The sequence below is a fragment of the Populus alba genome, chromosome 6 (genome assembly GCF_005239225.2).
Source record: "Populus alba chromosome 6, ASM523922v2, whole genome shotgun sequence".
In the NCBI taxonomy this organism is placed as follows: domain Eukaryota; kingdom Viridiplantae; phylum Streptophyta; class Magnoliopsida; order Malpighiales; family Salicaceae; genus Populus; species Populus alba.
Window position 1 is genome coordinate 6,760,457 of NC_133289.1, and position 22,076 is coordinate 6,782,532.

The 22,076-nt window shown below is 35.5% G+C and overlaps 3 protein-coding genes across 5 annotated transcripts; all 3 read left to right on the plus strand.

Annotated features, from left to right (window-relative positions):
• The first annotated feature begins 534 nt into the window (after positions 1-534).
• On the plus strand, positions 535-3,478 carry LOC118053430 (uncharacterized). The gene is made up of 6 exons (XM_035064684.2): positions 535-987; positions 1,069-1,122; positions 1,225-1,305; positions 2,370-2,439; positions 2,527-2,615; positions 3,120-3,478. Exons 1-6 carry the CDS (start codon positions 787-789, stop codon positions 3,252-3,254), a joined length of 630 nt encoding a protein of 209 aa, XP_034920575.1. The 5' UTR covers positions 535-786; the 3' UTR covers positions 3,255-3,478.
• Positions 3,479-5,476: 1,998 nt separating this feature from the next.
• On the plus strand, positions 5,477-10,397 carry LOC118053429 (zinc finger CCCH domain-containing protein 46). Of its 2 annotated transcripts, XM_035064682.2 has the most exons (11): positions 5,482-5,643; positions 5,781-5,997; positions 6,196-6,275; positions 6,411-6,506; positions 7,230-7,323; positions 7,945-8,153; positions 8,277-8,342; positions 8,466-8,632; positions 8,715-8,904; positions 9,630-9,702; positions 9,942-10,397. In XM_035064682.2, exons 1-11 carry the CDS (start codon positions 5,600-5,602, stop codon positions 9,978-9,980), a joined length of 1,275 nt encoding a protein of 424 aa, XP_034920573.2. In that variant the 5' UTR covers positions 5,482-5,599; the 3' UTR covers positions 9,981-10,397. The 2 variants fall into 2 exon arrangements, 1 of the variants encoding a protein (XP_034920573.2); XR_004688366.2 differs by lacking the exon at positions 9,942-10,397 and having other exon boundaries at positions 5,477-5,643; positions 8,704-8,904.
• A 5,146-nt stretch (positions 10,398-15,543) lies between these two features.
• Positions 15,544-18,359, plus strand: LOC118053431 (uncharacterized). Of its 2 annotated transcripts, XM_073409635.1 has the most exons (2): positions 15,544-17,422; positions 17,582-18,359. In XM_073409635.1, the coding sequence occupies exons 1-2, from the start codon at positions 15,544-15,546 to the stop codon at positions 17,947-17,949; spliced, it is 2,247 nt and encodes a 748-aa protein (XP_073265736.1). In that variant the 3' UTR covers positions 17,950-18,359. The 2 variants fall into 2 exon arrangements, with proteins under 2 accessions (XP_073265736.1, XP_073265735.1); XM_073409634.1 differs by having other exon boundaries at positions 15,544-18,359.
• Positions 18,360-22,076: the final 3,717 nt, after the last annotated feature.

Sequence of the window (22,076 nt, forward strand, 5' to 3'; positions counted from 1 at the left end):
GTTAAAGTATTTTTCATACCGAAATGTATCAAAATAATATTTTTTTTATTTTTTAAAAAATTATTTTTAAGATTAACGCATCAAAACGATTCAAAATATAAAAAAAAATAAATAATTTTTAACAAACAAATTAAAAATTTTTAAAAAAATACAAGTTGGTCCATGTTTTCAAACACTTTCTAAATCAACGTGCTTGATGTAAAGATAATTGCAAAAAAACGATGAGTTTCTACCGCTTGGTGACTTATCATTACACATATACTTTTAGTAGGAGCCAGTTATCTGAGTCGGGCTGGTTAGATGAACCGGGCTTGGACCCAGCAAATGATGATGGGTTTGTGGAATGTGGAGTTCTACTCAAGGATAACATGTTATTAAGCTAAAAAGAAAAAAAAAAATGGGGCTCCCGATAAGAAGAAGTTTCGAGAAGAGCCTTCAGGCTTCCAGTCTGGTTCACGGCCTTTTCCCCAATAATAACAACAATAATAGTTAATTTAATCCAATATTACAGGAACAATAAATTAAGAAAAACGTGGACTTTTCTTCCCTTGAAGCAATAGGCAATTACAGCAGCAGCCTCTCTTTTCGCAACCCTGCTCCTCCACCCCCACCTCGGCCCCCGCCCCCGCCTCCATTAATATTTGAGTGTTTGGCTGAATATTTTATATAAAAAATTGGTTGTTGTTATCGATCGATCTAAGATCTTTTCTTTCTTTCTGCCTGGTTGCTATTTAGTATTGGATTGATTCTTTATTTGTAGAGAGAAAGAAAGAAAAAGAAGAGAGAATGGAGAATGGAGGAGGAGGAGACGTAGAATGTAACAAAGATAACAAAGAAAAAGAAGGATCAGTAGGAGGAGAAGGCTCGTACAGGTATTGGGTGAGGGAAGCAACATCAGATGCAGCTCCTCTCCCCCTTCCTAAGAAGCTGTCTCCTCAAGACCACCTTCCTTCTCAACCCAACAACCTTGGTTCTGTCTGGAATACGGTACCCTTCTTCTTCTTCTTCTTCTTTTCTTCTTATCATTATATTTATATAATTTTTTTAATTGCTAATAAACTTGTGCAGGCTGGAACATGGGAAGAGAAAAATCTTAATAATTGGGCCACCAATAGGATAAAGGTGAACCTATACTCTATTTTATTGTTGAATTCACTCCTCTCTTTTATTTGTCACAATCAATATTACCAAATATTCTACACTTTCGTTCTTCCTATATCGCAGGAGCTGCTCCTGTCAGTGGCCTCTTTGGAGTTCTCTGGTGGCAAAGCAGAAATAGCACAAGTGTCCAAATGTTCTGGTGATGTAAGTTCTTTTTTATCCCGTAAAGATGGAAAGTTTAGGCTAGATAAACCCCTTGTTCTTTAATGCATCTTCAAAGTTATTTTTTTTACATACAATATTCACAACAACAGAGGTTTAGAAATTTCCCTTCATGTCTGATGACTAACACTACTGTGTATTACTTTTGAAATGGTGCTCTAATATCTTTGAAATAGGCAAGAGAAGTTTCTTCTCTGTCGAATGCTTTTTGTAATGCTCTCAAAAACATGGTTAGTGATGCACATTCCTACATATCGTTGCTGCTTATACAAAAGAAACACCTTTGCCAGGCAGATGTACTCTACCGATTAAATCCCAAGAGCTTCTAGCCTGTTTAATGTAAGAATAGATGACTTGATTGATTGATTGATTCAGCTGGTTTAATTAAAACTCACTTTGCTAAGATTTGCCTCTCTTTTGGAAGTTACCAGTGGTCACATTCCTGATTTAGACAGCTCCTAGAATTTTTTCTAAGAAAAAAATAGAAGTCTAGAGGAAGTTGAGATATCCATCTTGCTTTCCATTGAAAACTATTGTTCCTACTTTGGACCAATCCAAGACTTTATAAGAGTACATGACAGAAAAGTTGCCACTTTGAACTACTCCAGTCCCGCTATCATATTTCCACTTTGTTTTTATCTGGGGAAACAGGTAAAAGGACACTATATTTTTTTATGTTGGTTGATTGCTGTCGTTCTGTGTTGTCTTTGAATTGTCCTATATATGGCTAATATCATGAAAAAGCAAACCAGAAGTTCTAGTGCTCGTGCAGATCGAAATTGGACTGAAATTCTGAAAAATGTGTGATAATTGGTTACCACTTGATAATCTTACATGTAAATTTGCCCCCTTTTAGATTCAAACCCTTATTCTACTTCACTTTATTTTGTTGTTAGTGTTTTTTCCTCCTTTTTTTCCCTTTCTGATGTCTCATTATTATTTTAGAAGAGGTCCTGCACAAATATTTCTGTCATTATCATGTTTTCAATATCCTGCATATTTGATATGCATGGGAAGTTTAATTCGGTTACCACTTGAGTGAGCAGGCATTCTTGGTGATAGTGAGGAACAAGAAACGTGTTGGATATACCTATGAGTTGACATTGAAAGTTAAAGGTAATTTGGTGTCATTTGAAATGGCCTCCTTTCCCATCTTGATCTATCTACTCTATCCTGAAAGAGTTGTTATGTCCTTGGAAATAGGGGAATGGACTGTCAAAGAGGAGAAAAGGATGGTGAAGGGTGACATAGATTTTCCCGAGTTTTCATTTGGTGAGCTGGATGACCTGCAGGTAAGTTCTGTATTTCCATCCAAGTGTTTGGAGTATAGAATGAAATCTAGATGGAAGTGTCAGGAAAATATCGGGAAATTTAGGGTGACCTGTGGAAATATAGTGCAAAACCCCTTTGTATGTTAGGCCAGGTTGTTTTTTTTGATGTTTTGCTCCCTCCTGCTTGCTCCATCATCTTCGCATCAAAATTACTAAAAGATGAGAAAACACTTCAGTTCTTTATTTAATAGCGTGGAATAGAGCTACAGTGAGATCTTACTTGTAACCTGTAGTAGCTCCATGAACAATTATATAGCAGACAAGAGGTCAAATAGCCCATAAACTTGCATGAGTCATATTAACCGGTGGCACTTTTATTTTATCAAACCATTTCTATGTGTATCTATCTTTATGGAGGTTTGTGCTAGCCTGTCAGGTTGCACTCATCTGTATATAGACTCTAGTCTAATGATTATTTAAAGATTTGTAATGATAAATCTCAATCTTTTGTTCTTGATATTCTAGATGCAAGTACAGCTTAATGACGAGAAGGATCTCTCGCAGCAAGATAAGCTGCAGATCAGTCAGGATTTGAAGCTGTTTTTACAGCCTGTCCGTGAAAAGTTGCTCCAATTCGAGCAGGAACTCAAAGATAGATAGAAATGGGGGCCAGTAAAAGCATTTTCCTCAAAATCTTGCCTTATGTTGTTGGACTGTAACGTTAATTTTTAGCAGTTCCCACCCCCCCCAACATATGTAAACGTAACAAAGATCATTAAGACGACAGTTTCCTGTGGCCAAGCACTAAAAATGCGTAGGCAAACAGAACTTGAGATGGACTTTATTGGGTACTTTGATTATGTCACGTGCATCTTTCAGATTTATCTATGGTGGTTCTTTATGATGACACAATTTATTCCATCTTCTAGTTTGTTAGAGGATGAAGTTGTGTTTTATATGGTGGTTGGTAACTTTGTGCATTTACACGTACGGTCAACTGATGATGCTACTCTTGCAAGGTGAATTCTATTTCAGTGTGAGAAGTCTGAAAGTTGTCTTTGTATTCTGGAATGTCTGAAGGAGAAGACTGGATCCCAAGTGTTATTTCGAGGAAATAGCTCAAACAAGAAGTCTAACTACCCTTGTGATGTTAGGCTTTGATGTCCCAATTCCTTCAGTCCTTCATCTAACAGAACCTCGTACATCTCGAAGAAGGCCGTGCAGTTGTAGGAAATGCAGCACCCTTTCGACTGCATTTGTGGGTAAAAGAATCACCAAAGATGATTCTTTTCACTCTCCTTTCTGAATCAAAGCATTGATTTCTTGAAGTTGTTGGCAAGTATTTCACACTCATTCTTCAAATCTCGTGTGTAAGACCAAAGCCTTCACCATGGTGCTTTCCATCATTGTTAATAGTTTCTTGAAGATAAGCTACCCTTCCTTTACCATTGGAAAATTGGTCTGATAGAAATTGTCAAGGATCTTTTCTTAAGCAACAATAGTTTTAGAAGAAAATTTGAGGGAGAATTAGAAGAGAGTTGAGAGAGATAAAGAGTTTGACAGTTAATTATACAATGACTAACAACCTTGCAACTAACTCTACTAACTAAATTAACTAACAACTAACTGCCTTAGCTAACAGCCTTTAAAACCCGTTTCCAGCACTTTCGGACTCAGTTTTGAGCCCATTTTCTCCACCATTTGGCCTCGATTTTGCCCTTCCTCTCTCTTCCTTGTTCGGCTCAGTTTTGCCCTTTCTTCTTCCTTCCATGTTAGGCTCGGTTTTGCCTTTCTGGATTAGGTGTTGCCCTTCTAGATTTGGTTTAGCCCTTCCTTCGTCCTTCCTTTGTTGGGCTCGGTTTTGCCCTTCTTTTTCTTGGTGTTTGGACTTAGTTTTGAGCTAAAATCTTCTCTTGTATTGGCCTCGGTTTTGTGCCACCAACAAGTTCAAACTTGAAAGCGAATAACCAGGAGATGAAAAAAAATATATATGCAAAGATTTATGATTGATGGAATATTAATCAGTCCCTGATCAGCTACCATAGTTGCCTGTGCTCCACTCACCATATTAATTATGAGATTATCGTCGTCATCTCCATCAATATCACCTTCATTCTCTTTTAAGTTGTGAATTATCAATTGTTTTGATGGAATCATCAACCTCATTTTCGAGTTCAATCTCACGACATGTATTGTCTGAAACATATTCCATCTGAAAGAGCTTATTCATAACAGAATTCATCCTATTGAGTTCTTCCCCATCCATCCCGGCACCCTGTTCTTCCATAGTAGGAATGTGTCTGTGTTTAGATGGAGGAGGACCAGAGCGTCCTTCACAATCACGGAAATGTTTGGGAAGAGGAGGTGCTTCAACATGTTTGGAAGACCAGCTCCACTTAAAAGGTATTGATTTCAACCGCACCACAGAGATACGTTTACATGCATTAGCCAGTACTTATATAGCTGGAGACTGACACATGCAAGAGTGATGATGATAATACTAGTACTCCACCTTTCCTAATCTGGGGAAGAAGAGGCGAAGTTGATTATTTTCTGAAAAGGAGCTGTTTGCTGGCGGGCTTTCCAGAAATGGCTGTTTCTTGTTGGTGGGATCATCTTGAGCATGATCATGATTAGGATTGCTCTCGATAAAGATAATGCTCTTTGGCCTTCTCAAGCCTAAGCTTTCCACCCTTCCACACACACCCATTATACTGCACATCTCATCACTTCATCTTCTTCCTCTTTCTGTCTTCCCTCTGTTTTGTTTACAAGTCAGTAGCCTCCATCCCCAGTCCCAGTCCCAGTATAATAGTATAACTTTGATTGATGGTGGGCTCTTGTTTAACATGAGTGGGCTAGCATGGCCCAACCCAACCCTCTCTCTCTCTCTCTCTCTGGTATTAAAAATCGGGAGAGAGGGAGGGAAGCAGAGCAGAGCTAAAAGCAAAGTAATTATAAATAAACGCCATTTTCATTCAATTCAGAGAGAAACAGGAATAACAATGTATAAAAAGAAGGAACCTTGTAGGAATTTTCAGCGTGGCAGGTATTTAATCACCTCTTCTTCATCCTTCTCAATTATCAGTATCTTCTTCTTATTTGTCAGCAGCTAATTATTATCCTACGGGTGTAGGGTTTAATTGCTGATACTAACTACTCTGCTGTTTTTGTTTTTTGATTTAGCTGCCAGTATGGTGATAGATGCAAATTTCTTCATGTCACTCCTCAGCAACCCCCCAAATCCAGCAACAATCCCTTTGGATTTGGCAATCAGCAAACACCCAATAACAACAATAATAACTCTTTTGGATTTGGCAATCGACAGCAACAGCAAAGACCCAACAGTCCTTTTGGGTCTGCCCCTAATAATTCTGCTAATAACAGACCTCAACAGTTCAAGGTTCTTTCCCTTCCTCCCTCCACACTCACACACACATTGCTTTAACCCACAACCTTTTCTTCTTCTTCTTCTTCTTTTTATATATTGTGCATGCTTGCATTTTTACGCTTATCACTCGATCATGATTTTATTTATTTTTATGATTCGTTTTTTGTTACTCATAATAATACTTGCTGCTTTATTGTGTTTGTGCTTCAGCCTTTTGAGAATAAATGGTCCCGTGGTGCCTCTGCCCCTTCATCGCGTCCTCGACCTGACAGTCAGCCTGCCAATCATAAGTAAACTTCTTCTATTTACTACTCTCAAGTAACACAACCTTGCTGCTATACCTTCAAATAAACAATTTCATTTATTTTTGCTGAGACTCTGTTTTATTTGTACCTAATTAAATTGTCCATTTGGCTTGTTTGCAGTTGCGCGGATCCTGATTCGTGTAAACGTCTCATTGCTGAAGATTTTGAGCATGAGAGACCGCTTTGGAAGCTTACATGCTATGGTCATTTGAGAGAGTATGTCTTTCTAACTCCCATTTATCACTTGAAAAAAGCTTGAAACATCCGCAGTATAGATCATATGATCATCAATTGCCAATGCATTCACGTTGTATATAGTTATTTCCTTTGTTTCTACGTTCACGGTGTACTATAAATGTTGTTTTCTTGGATCCTGTCTTTGGTCTTGTAATCTTGCGTTTAGGCCCACTTTTTTTCTTTCAAACAGAAATAATCCCATTTGTGATGGACATCAATTATTCAGAGTTAAACAGCCATGACCAGTTCTCTAGAAAAGGTTTTGGATTGAATAGAATGAAAACAGAACATTTGCATTTCTTTATTAGCTACACCAAGGATAAAGAAGACACCTAGGTTCCATCATGCAAAAAAAAAAAAAAAAGGATGGACATTCAAGAAGATATACCCTAGAGTCAAAGTGTTTGATTGAAATGGAGAAAAGGGACCAGCACAGTCCCTGTTAGGCTGAAAGGATGAAATTCGATGATAAAACAATCACGAGGAATGAAAAACCAGCTTGTGCTTCTTGAAAATGCATGTCTGGAATGCATTTCTCAAGTAATGTGATAATGAATGATGATACTAAGTTTATATAATCATGGCTTTTTTATGTCTCAGTGGACTTCCACCATCTGATTTGAAACTGTCTGACAAGTTTTGTTCCTTTCTTTTTATTTTGAGGATGCATTGGACTGAGCTTTTCCTTTTGTCTGTATGCAGTGGCCCTTGTGACATTATTGGTGATGTTAGTTACGAAGAATTGCGAGCTGCAGCATATGATGATTATAAGCGTGGGTTGAGCTTGCAATCAATTGTAAGAAAAATACAGCAGACTGCGTTCCCACTCTTCTGCTTGCTTATACTTTATTAACAGCAGATACTAATGTTTTGTTATCCATCATCATTTGTTCTCTCACTGTTTCTGCTTGTGATTTTGTTTTCAAACAAGTGGAATTAAATCTGAGGAGTTTATGAAGTTAAATAGACAGCTGAAACTTTGAGGGATGCAATTAAAACTATGTATAACTTTCTAGGGCATATCAAAGGAAACAACCCTTCATAGATGCAATAGTGAGTCCTATGGATGATGGGATTCATATTCTTATGTATGTGGATGGGACATTGGTATGGGATTTGAGAAATCTATAATATAGTGAAGTGAAACTTCCTGGAGATGATATAATCAAACTGTTGCTTCAAAAAAACTCTATTTTTAATTTTTATGGTTTTATGAACAATCACATAAACTATGTACTGATTATTGCTTTTATTTGAATAAAATCTGGTAAAGCCACAAAGAACAGAAGAAAAGATTAAAAAAAAATCACTTTGGCTCTAGAAGGATGCCATTGTAGATGAGCATAGAGATTAGATATCTAAGTTAAAACTAATGTTGCTGCCCTTGTTCAGTTATTACTAAACACGTCATTTGCAGGTTGAAAAGGAGAGAAATTTACTCAATTCGAAGTTGATAGAGTTCAATAACCTTCTCCATAATCCCAATATAGCACCCTTAAAGCCTGCTCCTGCTGGTCAGAGTCCGTTCTTTGGAGCCACTGCCAATGCAACTCCAGCTACTGCTCAAAATACTGCCCCTCCATCAGTTTCCAGTTTTGGTCAACTGGGGACTTCTCTTAATATGAGGTTTTTGTTCCATTCTTTCCTTAAACCCATGGTGCCTACTTGATTTTTTTTCTTGAAATCCTGTTCCTAATATTTATTAGGCTTTCATTAGTCATTTTAAGCAAATTGTCTCTGTTTTCTCAGGTCTGCTACACCATCAAATAATGCCTTTGGGCAACCAAGTCTGCCTTTGACTGCATTTGGAGTAAGGCAAGAAAACCTTTCCGAGTGTTCTGATTTTGTTTCAGTCATGTTGAAATTATTAATTTAATGAAATTTTGTTCCTTGCTATCTCCTTGGCTTTTTATATATGTTAAGCTATTTTCTTTTCAGCCCCCCTGCACCATCAAACACTGTCTTTGGGCAATCAAATCTTCCTTCAAATTCTAGCCAGACTGTGAATGCATTTGGGACAAATAATTTTCTCTCTGCAAACGCCTCAAATTCTAGCCAGACTTCAAGTGCATTTGGAACAACCAGTTTTCCATCCATAAATGCAGGTGCGATTTCGTAGGTTTTGGTATTTTCTGTTTTGATGTGTGTGTTATGATCTATGCCTTTTGATTATCAGTCATACGACAGGCCTGCTTGGCAGCCAACTTCCTAATCAGGCACTTGGAAATTCCTTCACCCCCAATATAGCAGGCTTTGGCAACAGTGGTGTAAACGGCATTCAAAATATTTCTTCTTCTTCTCCATTGTCAATGCAAAACCCATCAATCCACCCTCTTAGCGTTTCCAACGGGCTCAATTCAGCTTTTAATGCAGCAGGGTAAGCTACTACAAACGTTCAGCCAGCGTAAGCATGTCAAGAACGTGTAGTTTTAAAGCAAACTAGAAGTGGTCTGTTGAAATTATGAATTTCTGAGTGCCACTTCACGTTCTAAGCATACACAATGATGTATGTTTTGAGTTGGAATTGCTACTTATAACAATCAAGACCTCTCTTCGTCATTGTCAGAAGTTTAAGGTTTAAGAACATTGAATTTGCATTTGCATTACACAATTTTCCTTAGTTGTAATTTTTCCTAGCCAAAGGCATAAGTGGTCTGTTGAAATTATGAATTTCTGAGTGCCACTTCACGTTCTGAGCATACGCAATGATGTATGTTTTGAGTTGGAATTGCTACTTATAACAATCAAGACCTCGCTTCGTCATTGTCAGAAGTTTAAGGTTTAAGAACACTGAATTTGCATTTGCATTGCACAATTTTCCTTAGTTGTAATTTTTCTTAGCCGAAGGCATTCTTTTTCCATTTAGCTTGCATCTAGGATGAATCCAAGTTCATATTTAGGTATTTTTTTTTAACCTCTGTTCTCCAGCTTGACATTTATCTTCTTTGAACTACCTTCTACTTAGACATAATCCTGTCTCTTTACTGGGTATTTTTGTAGATAGAATTTGAAAAATGTTAAGAACACAGAATCCTAATTTGTCTATTAGTTCATATCAGATGCGTACGACTAAATTTTTATTTGCCTTTTATAATCCTTCAGAACTATGGTGCAAAGGGAGACTGTTTCTGGGGATGCAAGCATCTGGTTGAAGGAAAAATGGATTCCTGGAGAGGTATGGGATTCCTTGTGTCCTTCTCTTACATGGTACTTGCAATTAGATCTGTGTTTCCAGTCAGAGGTTTATGAACTGAGAGATCAGTTTTTGGTAGCCCATAAATTTTGAGAAACTATGCTAGATTCACACTGCAACTGCATTTTATGCATTTACTTTTTAAGTGAATTTTAGGCTCTGTAATGCTTGATTTCTGGACCTTAGCGAGTCTAATTGGTCTCTTCCTTGTGCATACCCAGATTCCAGAAGAAGCACCTCCTGAAGAATATGTCTTCTAGAAAATATTTTGCTGTTGACCGGCGAGCTGTAGAAGCACATTGCTGATGCTTGAACGAGAGGGATGGATAGCCAGTCTTTGGCAAAAAAAAGAAGAAAAAAAAGGTGCTTTTATTTTTTTTGAAGTATTGCCGTAGGAACATATTTTTGGACATAAAAGAAGGAAATGTTGATTAAAAAAAAAAAAAAACTGGATCCTCAGGTTTTAATTTACACAATAGAGCTCTGTTGAGCCAAAACTATATTTCAAGGGGGGGTTGGTGGGGGTTGAATTGAAAGATAAAGGACTGAAATAGAAAACACAAGTAAAATAGGTGATGTATTTGCAATTTGTTTGAAAAGTTCATTTTAGTCTTTTTTTTAGACTACTAGGTAACCAGCCTCTCTAATTTAAAAAATATATATATTTTAGTACCAAACTTCAATTTCCCTTTTCTTTTAGTCTTTTTATTTTTTTGTGGAGGAGAGATGGAGTCGTTGTATTCCAGTTTAGAGAAAAAAAGTTGCAGGGGATGAAGATTTTGGCTATACCAAAATGGTTTGATTTTTATGGCAAATAGTTCTGTATGATGACGGAAGTTAGGATTTGGTGGTTTTTTTTTTTTACCTTGAAAACACCTAGGAAAACATATCTAAGCTCTAGAAGATTTTTGGTTTTGAGTTTATTTTGGGTTTTGGATTGGTTTGTTAGGCTATGGATTGGTTTAACAAAGTTCTTTGGTGTTTGGGGTAAAAAAACCCCGTTTTCCCGGCCACCCCAGTGGTTGAAACCCGGTGACTGATGGACATTGCATCATCTTTTTTTGTTCAGCTCATTAGGGGTGGACAACGTGCACTTGAAAAAAAATTAAAGGCTCATGTGCGTGGGCTTTTGGATTTGTAAGTCCACGTGTGTGCCCTTTCTATGTGGACCAGACATAAAGCCTGACCTCATTATTTTTTTATTAATAGATATTCATTCCTCCATGTTTTCATATCAAACCTTCAAGTTCTTTTTCTTTTGATCTTGTTCCAAATTTTTTAATATTTTTTTTTTTTAATTCATTTCTCAAAAAAAAAATTATCTCTAATTACATTCTCCTTTCTTTATTTTTTTTGTCTATTAAATTTGGTCCTCATTCTTTTGATTTTTTTTTTAATTTAAGATAGTTTTTTAATTTTTTTTCTTTTCAATTTCACCTCTTTATTTTTTTTCTCCATTCATATTTGATGCTCATTCTTCTTCTTTTTGTTTTTGCTCTTTTGTTTTTTTTTTTCCTTGCTATGGTTAGTTTTTTTGTTTTTTTTTAATTTTATTATTTAGTATTAAATTAGTTGAAAAATGAAATTTTTAATTGGACTTAGGTTTTTAATTTCACGAGTTATAGATTTAGAATATTAATATAGGTTTAAATGATTTGCCTAAATCAATTGGTATGAGTTTAAACAATAAATTTATTATTTTCCCCCGTAATGACTTCAATAATCACCCTCCTTCAATTATTGTGAACTGGCCATTTTATAATTGATTATAATTGATTGAAGTTATTGTTGTCTTTTATATTATTATTTTTTCAAAGTTAAGTTTCTATATAGCTTATAAATGCAAAACAACACTTAACTTGGGTCTAAGATTTTTTTTATAAAAAAAAAAATCACTTTTAAAGCTTGACTTCAAGTGCTTAATTGTCATATTAAGGGCAATTTGATCTTTATTTAATGTTAAGAATTTTTTTTATTGGTTTCATCCATCAATGTTTAGTTGGTTGAGAATAGACTTCGTGAGTAGTTTTTTCTTGTTTTGTTTAGGATTATCACGGTCTCAAACAAACATCTATTTTATAATTAATGTTTGATTTCGCAAGTATCTAATTTCTATTATATAATAAATAAAAATTATTTTAAAAAAATTATTAAACCCGGTTAAATCCATGAACCGGGTCACATGTGATTGGGTTTATCCAATATGCTATCGTCTTAATATTTTTTTAAAAATAATCTTCTTGGTTTTTTTAATAAATTAATCTATATTTTTACCAGTCATCTAAATTTTTTTAAACCCATTACATCAACCAATTTACATTGTGTTAGCTCTTACATGGTTTGGTTCAAAACTCACGTCATGCAAGTAACCAAGTCAAGGAATTTCAAGACTTAGCTGCTTACCCAAATTTAATAGTATTGCTAAAAAATTCTCACATTTTTGGTGTTTTTCTTTTATGTTTTAAAAAAAAATTGGTCAAGTATGCGGCAAAGTCTGCGAGCAAATGATCAATTTAGTTCAAAACTATACTTACTCATCTAGCTCAAAAACATATGTTTTAGTTTTTCACATAGGTATAATAGATTTGTATTCAATTGATTGGAATTGAAAATCTCAAAGGCTATGCATCACTTTGCGCGATCTAATCATGCGTTTAAAAAAATTTTATTTTTAAAAAAAAGCTTCTTTTAGTGTTTTTATTTTATCATTTTGATATATTAATATCAAAAATAAAAATATATTTTTTTAAATATATTTTTATGATATATTTCAAGTGAGAAACATTTTGAAAAACAATTTTTATCACACTCTATAAGAGCATTTTCAATGGCAAATGCTATTCAAAAGAGCCAAATTAGTAATATGGTTTTTTGAATAGTATAAATATGGTCTTTTTGCTTACATACACTCCGATTCGATGGTAAAAAGTCATTTAGAAAAGTGAATTACATTTTAATATATTTGATACACAACTATTTTAACAATCTGATATGACCTGGTTGATTTGAAGGGTCTAAAAATAATCTGGATGATTCTCAATCAATCAAATATTAAAAGATAAAATTAAAAAAAAAAGAACAAAAAACAACCTGAATCAACCTGGATGAATTCGTAAAACCTATAACATGAGTCATGAGACCAAGATAATTTTATTAAAAACATAGATTAAAAAAAAATCAAAGGAGAAAAAAAAATTATTAAAAAAAAAAAACACTATTGTAATGAATGTGTTTTGATATTTTTGCAAGATGTGTAAGAATAACATTTTTGTAAGAAAAATGCTAAAATAACATTTTGTTTAGTTTTTCTAATGGAGCATGAAAAAAAAGCAAAAGAAAAACTAAAATATCACTTTTTTTTTTTTAGCTTTCCTTTTAGCACTTGGGTTGGAGTTGCTTTAACAGGCTTTTGATTTGTGTTTGGAAGCGCAATGTTATTAGTGAGCGTTTGGAAACGTGGTTGTACCTGTATTTTTAAAAAATTAAATTTTTTTTTTTCTAAAAAATTAATTGTTTTTGTATGTTTTGGATTGTTTTGATGCGCCGATCTTAAAATTAATTTTTAAAAAATGAAAAAAAAAACATCATTTTGATGCATTTTGGCATAAAAAATATTTTAAAAAGCAACTACAATCACACTTTCAAACACAATAACGTAAAACTTGTTTTTGGTGATGATGCTTTGTGTGTTAAATATGTGGTACGTTAAAATAAAAAATAATAGAAAAAAAAAAAAAAAAAAGCTACCACACCCAACTTCAAATAATGTTTATTTTTACACGTGTGGTTGTGGCCTAGTGGTTGAAGGGACTTGTTCCCTTCCTCCACACCAGGGTTCAAGCCCTACTTGTGTACGCTTGTCACCCTTGCGGTGTCTTACATACTCACTGGGCTTGCAGGATGTTCAGTGAGCCCGGGGATTAGTTCTGGTGCGCGCAAGCTGGCCCGGACACTCCGGGATACAAAAAAAAAAAAAAAAGTAATGTTTATTTTCTTTTTATCTCAAATCTTTAATTTTATAAAATTTCAATTGGTTGTGCTACTAATCAATTGAATTGTGCTCCTCCCATCAACACATATTGGTAATGCTCTCTAATATTAAAAATTTTCCCAAAAGTTTGTAAAATATTTTTGTTCACTTTACTATTTTCTAAAACAATTCCAAATATGAAGCCTCACCTATTCCTTTACCTGCTTACCTGAACAACAACTACCACTACGTATGTAACGTACTGTCATCGCATCAGAAACCGCAGAATAATTCTCCAACGCAACGCGTTTTCATTTTCAAATTTCCATTTTTTTTAATAAAATAAAATAAAAGATTCTGAAATTTGGACAAAAGCCACTCCCATCTCCAAACAAACATCGTGCAGACAGTGTAATGTGAGGGACCCATGTCCCCCCCCTCTCTCTCCTCACCAATCAAATAACTCGGCTGGAATTTTCTAATCTCGCCATTTCTTGTAACTCCAACCAATACTATCCGGTGAGTAGGAAAATTCCATTTCAAATTAAACTACGTAGACTGTATGGTTTATTTTTTTTTATATAATTTTATATTTAAAATAACATTAAAGTAACTTTTTAAAAAACTTTAACATAATCACTAAAAAAATATTAATTTAATAATTTTTCAAATTAAAAACACTTTTAAACAAGAGTAGAAAGCAGAAGCTCTTCCGAACACCCCAATTAAACTCGGTCCACCTGTATTTTTAGGCTGTAATGTCTGGTTTTATATATATATATATATAAAAGAAAGAAAGACATTGATTTCTATCCATATATAGGTAGGTAGGCGTCCGTTATTGTGCCAGAGCATTCATATTTCATTAAGAGTAACGCGATACCATTTGTCTCATGAAATTTCTTTCTTAAAATGTAAGGGGTTCAGTTCAGTTCATGTTCATGTTCATGTTCATCATTCTGATTGATTCGAAACCGAGAACGGTCCGTGTCGAAAAAATGGAACAAAGCTAACTACATGTCTGTGCTCTTGGTAACTATCTAGTTAGGTCCCTTTTTTTTTAACCTAAAAAAGCACAAGGAGAACAGCTATGCAACTAATCGATGATCGCTTTTTTCCTCTTCTTTTTGGAAAAGAAAAGTAGTGGTCAACTAGATTGCCTTGTCGTTTCTTTACCTAGAGTGAGACGGTGCCAGCACGTCCTCTCCAGCTCCAGGCAGATAAACAATGACAATAAATGTTATATTTTTTTTACTAGACTTCAATCGTTTTTTTAAAAAAATTTATTTATTTAGTTTTAAATTAATTTTTAAATTATTTTAATGAGTTAATATGAAAATAAAAATAATATTTTTAAAAACAATCATGATAAAGCCATTAAGACAACTTCAACTCACACGCAATGAAAATAGGCTGGAAACAATTTGGGTCTCCACTCACAACAACACTTCTCATTTCTCTTCCTGTTATGTACAGACGTGCCAGCATGTTATGATTTCAAATTCGTCTGAAACAACTATTTTTTTAAGCACCCAGCAGCAGCGGTGCTAACCTCTAAATTAAATGTTAATTAGAACTGTTAAATGAATAAAAATTTGAACTCAAATGGATTTGATTAGGGTTTGGTACTGTTAAAATGATAAAACAATTGACCATTAAGAGGGGATAAAAAAAGAAAAAACAGGTGGGGTGGCCAGTAAAAAGAGCGAAACTACAGCAATGAAAAGGCTAAAACAAGGGCTTTATAAAACAAAGTATGGGGAGATGGGAAAGGGCACACTGTCCAGCGTATCTCATATGACACCAACTCTCTCCTTCATGTGACTTGCTTCTCTTCACACAGGCAAGCATCAATGTCATCTCCTCCTCGCTTATTCTTGATTCTTTTCTTGCTTGTTTCCGCTTCCTCTTTCCTCTTCCAGATCTCCTCTGCAGCCCATGAAGATGAAGATCATGATATAGACGTAAATCCAAACCTCAAGTTCGAGAACCCTAGGATCCGCAGAGCCTACATCGCCTTGCAGTCATGGAAACAAGCCATCTATTCAGACCCCTTCAACTTCACGGCCAACTGGAAGGGCTCAGACGTGTGCTCTTACACGGGGATCTTTTGTGCTCCATCTCCCCGGAACAAGAAAGTAAGGGTGGTGGCTGGCATTGACCTCAACCACGCTGACATTGCTGGCTACCTCCCTACCGAGCTTGGCCTTCTTTCCGATCTGGCGCTCTTCCACATCAACTCCAACAGATTCTGTGGAGTGGTGCCCAATAGTTTCAGCAAAATGAAGCTTCTACATGAGCTGGACCTCAGCAATAACCGGTTTGTGGGTAAATTTCCGAAGGTTGTGCTCTCACTGCCTTCCCTCAAGTACCTGGATCTGCGCTTCAACGAGTTTGAAGGTTCTGTGCCCACCCAGCTCTTTGACAAGCCTCTTGATGCTATCTTCTTGAACGACAACAGGTTCCAGTTTGGCATCCCCGAGAATCTTGGGAACTCTCCTGTTTCTGTTCTTGTCTTTGCGAACAACAACCTTGGAGGGTGCATTCCAGGCAGCATCGGAAAGATGGGCAAAACCCTCAACGAGATCATTCTCATTAACGACAATCTCACTGGATGCTTGCCTCCTCAGATCGGGATGCTCAAGGAAGTGACTGTTTTTGACGTGAGCTTTAATCATCTTCAAGGCTCTCTCCCTTCCAGCATTGGAAACATGAAGAGTGTTGAGCAGCTTGATATTGCACACAACAGTTTCACAGGTGTTATACCTGCCAGTGTTTGCCAGTTGCCTAATTTGCAAAACTTCACCTATTCTTTCAACTACTTCACTGGCGAAGCTCCTAGCTGTGCTGCTATCGGAGGCGTCTCCAATGGTACCCAGAATTGCATTCCTGGAAAGACAAATCAGAGATCAGCCAAGCAATGTTCTTCTGAAGCTGCACGCCCTGTTGACTGCAGCAAGTTCAAATGCGGTGGCAGTGGTGGAAGTGGCTCTCCAGTTACAAGGCCAGCACCAATTCCTGCACCCATTAGAAAGCCAATCTTTGCATCACCACCACCACCCACTTCCAAGTCTTCACCTTCCACCAGATCACACCCCCCACCACCTCCTACAAGGCCTTTCCATCCGCCGCCATCTCCACATTTTGCATCCCCACCACCGCCTAGTAAAAAAGTATCGCCCAGAACACATCTTCCACCACCACCGCCTCCACCCCCATCTCCACCTCCACCTGTAGAGCAACATATACCGCCACCACCATCTTCTCCTCCTCCACCCAGCCATTACCATTCAAATCATCCAGCACCGCCACCTATCAAAAAAGTCTCACCCAGTACACATTACCATGCACCACCACCCCCGCCTTCCCATCAATACCAAGCACCACCGCCACCAAAGCAGTCAGCTGAAGTTCCAGCACCAAGTTACCACCCTAACTCTCCACCACCACCCCCTCCACCAACAAATGGATATACACATTCTCCTCCTCCAACCCAGTCTACAGCTCCAGTTCCATCACCAGTAGAGCATTGCCCACCTAAAGCAGCTTCTAGTCCGCCTCCACCTCCATTGTATCAGACGCCGCCGCCACCAAGTTACCACACTAACTCTCCACCACCCCCTCCACCAACGAATGGATATACACATTCTCCCCCTCCAACCCAGCCTACAGCTCCAGTTCCATCACCAGTAGAGTATTGCCCACCTAAAGCAGCTTCTAGTCCACCTCCACCTCCATTGTATCAGACGCCACCAAGTTACCACACTAACTCTCCACCACCACCCCCTCCACCAACGAATGGATATACATATTCTCCCCCTCCAACCCAGCCTACAGCTCCAGTTCCATCACCAGTAGAGTATTACCCACCTAAAGCAGCTTCTAGTCCACCTCCACCTCCATTGTATCAAACGCCACCATCACCGCCGCCGCCTTCAGAAGAACCATGGCTTCCCCTACCACCTCCACCATCAACTGGGTGTATCACTCCAGAATCGCCGCCGCCGCCACCTACCCCAAGCTACCACCACCCGCAATCACCACCACCACCACCACCTATGTCAAGCTATGAACACCCACAATCACCTCCACCACCGCCACCTGTTCCAAGCTATCATCATCCGCAATCACCTCCACCTCCACCTCATCAACAACAATGGCATTATCCACCATCAATACCCCATCAACAAAGTCCTCCGCCACCTCCCCATAATTCATATGCACCACCACCGCCGCCGGCCGCCGCCGCCAGCAATTGAGAACACAGTTCCACTTCCACCGATTGTAGGAGTATCGTATGCATCTCCTCCTCCCCCAATAATTCCCTACTACTAAGTGGCAGGTTGCTGGCAAGCATGATATTACAAGGATTAATGGCACGGTTTCTACTTTTTTTCTTCTAATATTGTTGCACAAGGAGAAGGATGATTAAGAAGATGCGAGTCACAGGTGAGTCGGTCATGTTGAGAAATATTCTTTTTCGTCTACAACATTGACAATCATCCATCGGGTCCACCCACGACGTTTCGTGTTTTTGCTGTAGCAATTGCTATAATTCTTTTTTTTCTTTTAATTTGATTTTCTGATTATTTTTTTTATTTTCGAAGAACAAACTAAATTGATCAAGTTGTAGCAATTAATAACATATTATTGTATAAGTTTCTGTTAATTTTTTATCCATAATTTGTATTAATTGATTCCATCATGCTCCATGATTTCAGTTTTCTGTGCATGCACGGGGCATTCATAGCTGGAGGAGACTAGCAATAGCTAACTAATTATATATTTATTATAAGAAAAAAAAAACTAATTATATATTATTTGTTTGTGTTTAAAAATATTTTTAAATAAATTTTAAAGTGTGTTTTATTTTAAAATTTATTAAATTAATATCTTTGTTAGTATTTTTTATGTTTTTATGTGCTGAAATAAAAAAATATAAAAAAAACTTTAATGTTTTGAAAGTATGATAGTAGTTATTTTTTAAAGTTTTTTTTATTATTAAAATAATATATTTTTTTTAATATTAAAATATAAAAATAATTTTAAAACATATATATAAAAAATTAAAATAAAAAAAATTAAAATATTTTCAAAAATAATTTCAAACATCTTCTCAAACCAAACAGAGTTTTTAATACTCTTTAATGTGTTTGATATCTCAATAAAAAAATAATTTTTCAAAAGTTTTTTTTCATTAAAATATTTTTTTTTATTTTTTAATATCAATATATTAAAATTATTAAACAAATACAAAACAAATTATTTTAATATTTTTTTCCAATTATAAAAGCAGAACATACCGTGCTCTAAAACACTCAATAATAATTGTAGTAGGCGTTTGTTATTGATTATCATAGCTGGAGAATAGAATTTACAGTTCATAAATATTTGCAGTAGTATTTCTCATCTAGAGTTGTCTACTGGGAGTCTGGAGGGAGCTGGTACTAGATCTACATCCTCCATTTCTTTCATGTTTAATATTTAGCTTAGCATAAACCATTAGGGCTATTATTTAAAAAGGAATTGTGCGTAGCTGCTCGTAGTGATCGGAGAGATTTGTGGGATCGATCAATATTAAGCAGATTTTGAGTTGTTCGTATAATCTCAGTTCTTAAAGTGACATCGTTTCGGGATGCTTTTCAAAAGATTTCAACAAGAACAACGCTGATCTTGATTAAGATTTCTGGAACTGGACTTGCGAATCTTGAAGGGAAATCACTCATTCAATGCATGAAGCTACTAAGATCATTGGCGGGAGACAGACATGCATGAGCGTATTTATGTAGAGGACCTACTTTGAAAATGGAGCATGGCAATTTCAGATTTCGTCATAAATGCTTCTGCTGCTCTGCATCAATGCAAAGCTTTCAATTAGATTTTGGGGTTGGGACGGGACCCTGTTTCCATTTCCTTCAAACCGAAGCGAATATGCAGAAGGGAGGGTTCCTCTTCCTGACTTCATAATAATAATATCTGCAGCATTGCATTCAAGTTGTTTTCCTGGACTGACAGAGAAATTAAATAGCATTGATAAATACTGGTAGGATGAGCAATAATACATTACAAAAAAAAAAAAAAAAGAAGCTATATATAATATACACCAGTACCCCCTCCAACCTCTCTGCGAGAGATTTAACCTCGTTGGAAAGGAAAAAAAAACATTTACCAGAAGTGTCAAGATTATAGCAACAAACTTGGAAGGATAAATATGAGGTTTAGTCGCCAAAGGATTCCACCAACAACAAGGAATCTGCTTTTCTGAGACCTTAGTCGAGTTCTTAAACATGCATGCAACTATTTATATACAAATTGCCTTTTTGCGTAGTGTTTTACAAGAAGTATTCATGTCCTAACCATAGGGTTATGTTCATCCTCAACATCTCAATCATATATGTCTGCAAGTTATATAAATCCCTCAATGGTTTATGTCAAGCTCCAGGAACTTGGTTTTCTAAACTTTCAGGCAAGCTTAAGCCCTTAGATTTCCATGAACAGAGATGATACTTCTCTCTTTGTTTTCCAAACAACTATAAGTGTTGTTTATATTTTTATTTATGTTGCTGATATCTTCATAACGGGTTCAGGTTCAGCTACTCTCTAGCTAATAATGTAATTAACTCTTTGAAGGACCTATTTAATGTAATTATCTTCACTCGGTCTTTAGGAACTGTAAATAACAGCCTACTTAGCTCACAGTAGCACTGATGCATAATGCAAGGCTCTAAACATCAAAACCTGTATGGATCAAGGTGGTTTTATATGAACTTGGTTTTCCTCAACATTGTGACCATGGAAACTTATCTACCCTAAAATCCTATATGTCTTCAAAGGTTAGGTCGAGAAGCTCCAACAATGGACCTGAGATTGGGATAAGGATGACAAAATTATCTACCATTTGAGATATAACTCAATCTGACAGGGGTCAATACTAGTTAGCTAATCCATGTTTTGGCCCAGGTCAGATAAAAAAAATTAACATAAAAAAATGAATATTCAACATGCGCTGTCAATGCATTTTTTAACATGAAGAAAAAAAAAAGGAATATGAATTGATGCATATATTTAATAAAATAAATAAAAAATTATATATGTTAGTAAATGATAAAAAGAGTTGTTAAGTATGCTACGTCGCGGGTATAATTTCAAGTTAGTTTTTAAATAGAAGAATGTGTTAATGTTGCAGATGCTTTTTTGTATCATGATTTTTTTAATTAAAAAATCTTAATGAAATAAGTTTTAAAATGCATGAGCCAATAAACTAAGAAAAGATTGTTAATGCTAATTAAATACTAAAATAAAACCATAATATTTCTTGTAAAAGCAACAAAAAGATAAGTATACAAATATTTAACCATGACTTTTCTTTTTAATTTATATTTTTTTTTATCTTTGAGGTTATTTTTTCTTATAAAAACATATATTTTTATTTTTATAAATATATCATGAAAATATAACTCATTCATAATATATATATATATATATATATATATATATAAAGATAAATTACAATAATCTCTTTGAAATATTATAAAAATATAAAAAAAATTAAAGGTTTGTCCAGGAAGAACATTTGATGACATTATATATAAAAAAACTGAATCCCATAAAAGATGAACAATCATATGATAAAATAATATCATAAATATATTTTAAGTCATTTCATTTTAATGAATTTAAATTAAAAAAGAAAAAACCTTTATAAATAGAGCCAAGACGTTTAGGCCTAGACCATAAAAAAGAAGGCCAGGCCCCACAAGCTTACAAGCATGTTGTCTGAAAAAAAAAAAAAAATGACATGTCGAGTGTAGTGATAGCTGACACGTTGCCTTTTGCTATGGTCATCAACCACATCAAGCAGCTGGCAAAGTCAGGTTTCAATACATTTGATAAAGAAAACCCGCTTTTAATTTTTTTTTTCTTACAAAAAAATAATCTAAAAGGTACTTTAAACTCCTCAATGAACTTGTTAATAAGCTCAATTTAGCTCTCAATCTCTAAAAAAAAAAAAAAAAAACACTAACTAAATTCAAAAAAACATTCTAAAGGCTCAATCAACCTTTTCCACCAATGAAATAAAACAGTTTTCTTGGTGCCTGGATTGTGGGTAACAAACTAACCTCCTCTCTCCTCCCCTTTTTCACCCTCCATATCTTTTTTTCAAATTTACGGACTAAAAATGCTAAAACAATGATTAAAAAAACATGAAAACCTTAAGAAACATGGATCAAAATAGAAAATAAAAAAGCTTAATGAACTAAAATAAAAGAAAAACATGCTCCATGTACAATGATGAAAAAAGAGGTTAAATATTTATCATAGTTTTAAATCCAATCCTTAAAATTTGTATTGTTATAAATCAATAAAATTTTATTTTATTTTATAA

Excerpts from the sequence above, each read along its gene's own strand:
- LOC118053430 (XM_035064684.2), top strand. The coding sequence starts at position 787 with ATGGAGAATGGAGGAGGAGGAGACGTAGAATGTAACAAAGATAACAAA. Across the intron at positions 988-1,068 it reads TTGGTTCTGTCTGGAATACG|GCTGGAACATGGGAAGAGAA; the intron begins GTACCCTTCTTC and ends AAACTTGTGCAG. Across the intron at positions 1,123-1,224 it reads GGGCCACCAATAGGATAAAG|GAGCTGCTCCTGTCAGTGGC; the intron begins GTGAACCTATAC and ends CCTATATCGCAG.
- LOC118053429 (XM_035064682.2), top strand. The coding sequence starts at position 5,600 with ATGTATAAAAAGAAGGAACCTTGTAGGAATTTTCAGCGTGGCAG. Across the intron at positions 7,324-7,944 it reads GGTTGAGCTTGCAATCAATT|GTTGAAAAGGAGAGAAATTT; the intron begins GTAAGAAAAATA and ends CGTCATTTGCAG. Across the intron at positions 8,154-8,276 it reads GGGACTTCTCTTAATATGAG|GTCTGCTACACCATCAAATA; the intron begins GTTTTTGTTCCA and ends CTGTTTTCTCAG.
- LOC118053431 (XM_073409634.1), top strand. The coding sequence starts at position 15,544 with ATGTCATCTCCTCCTCGCTTATTCTTGATTCTTTTCTTGCTTGTTTCC.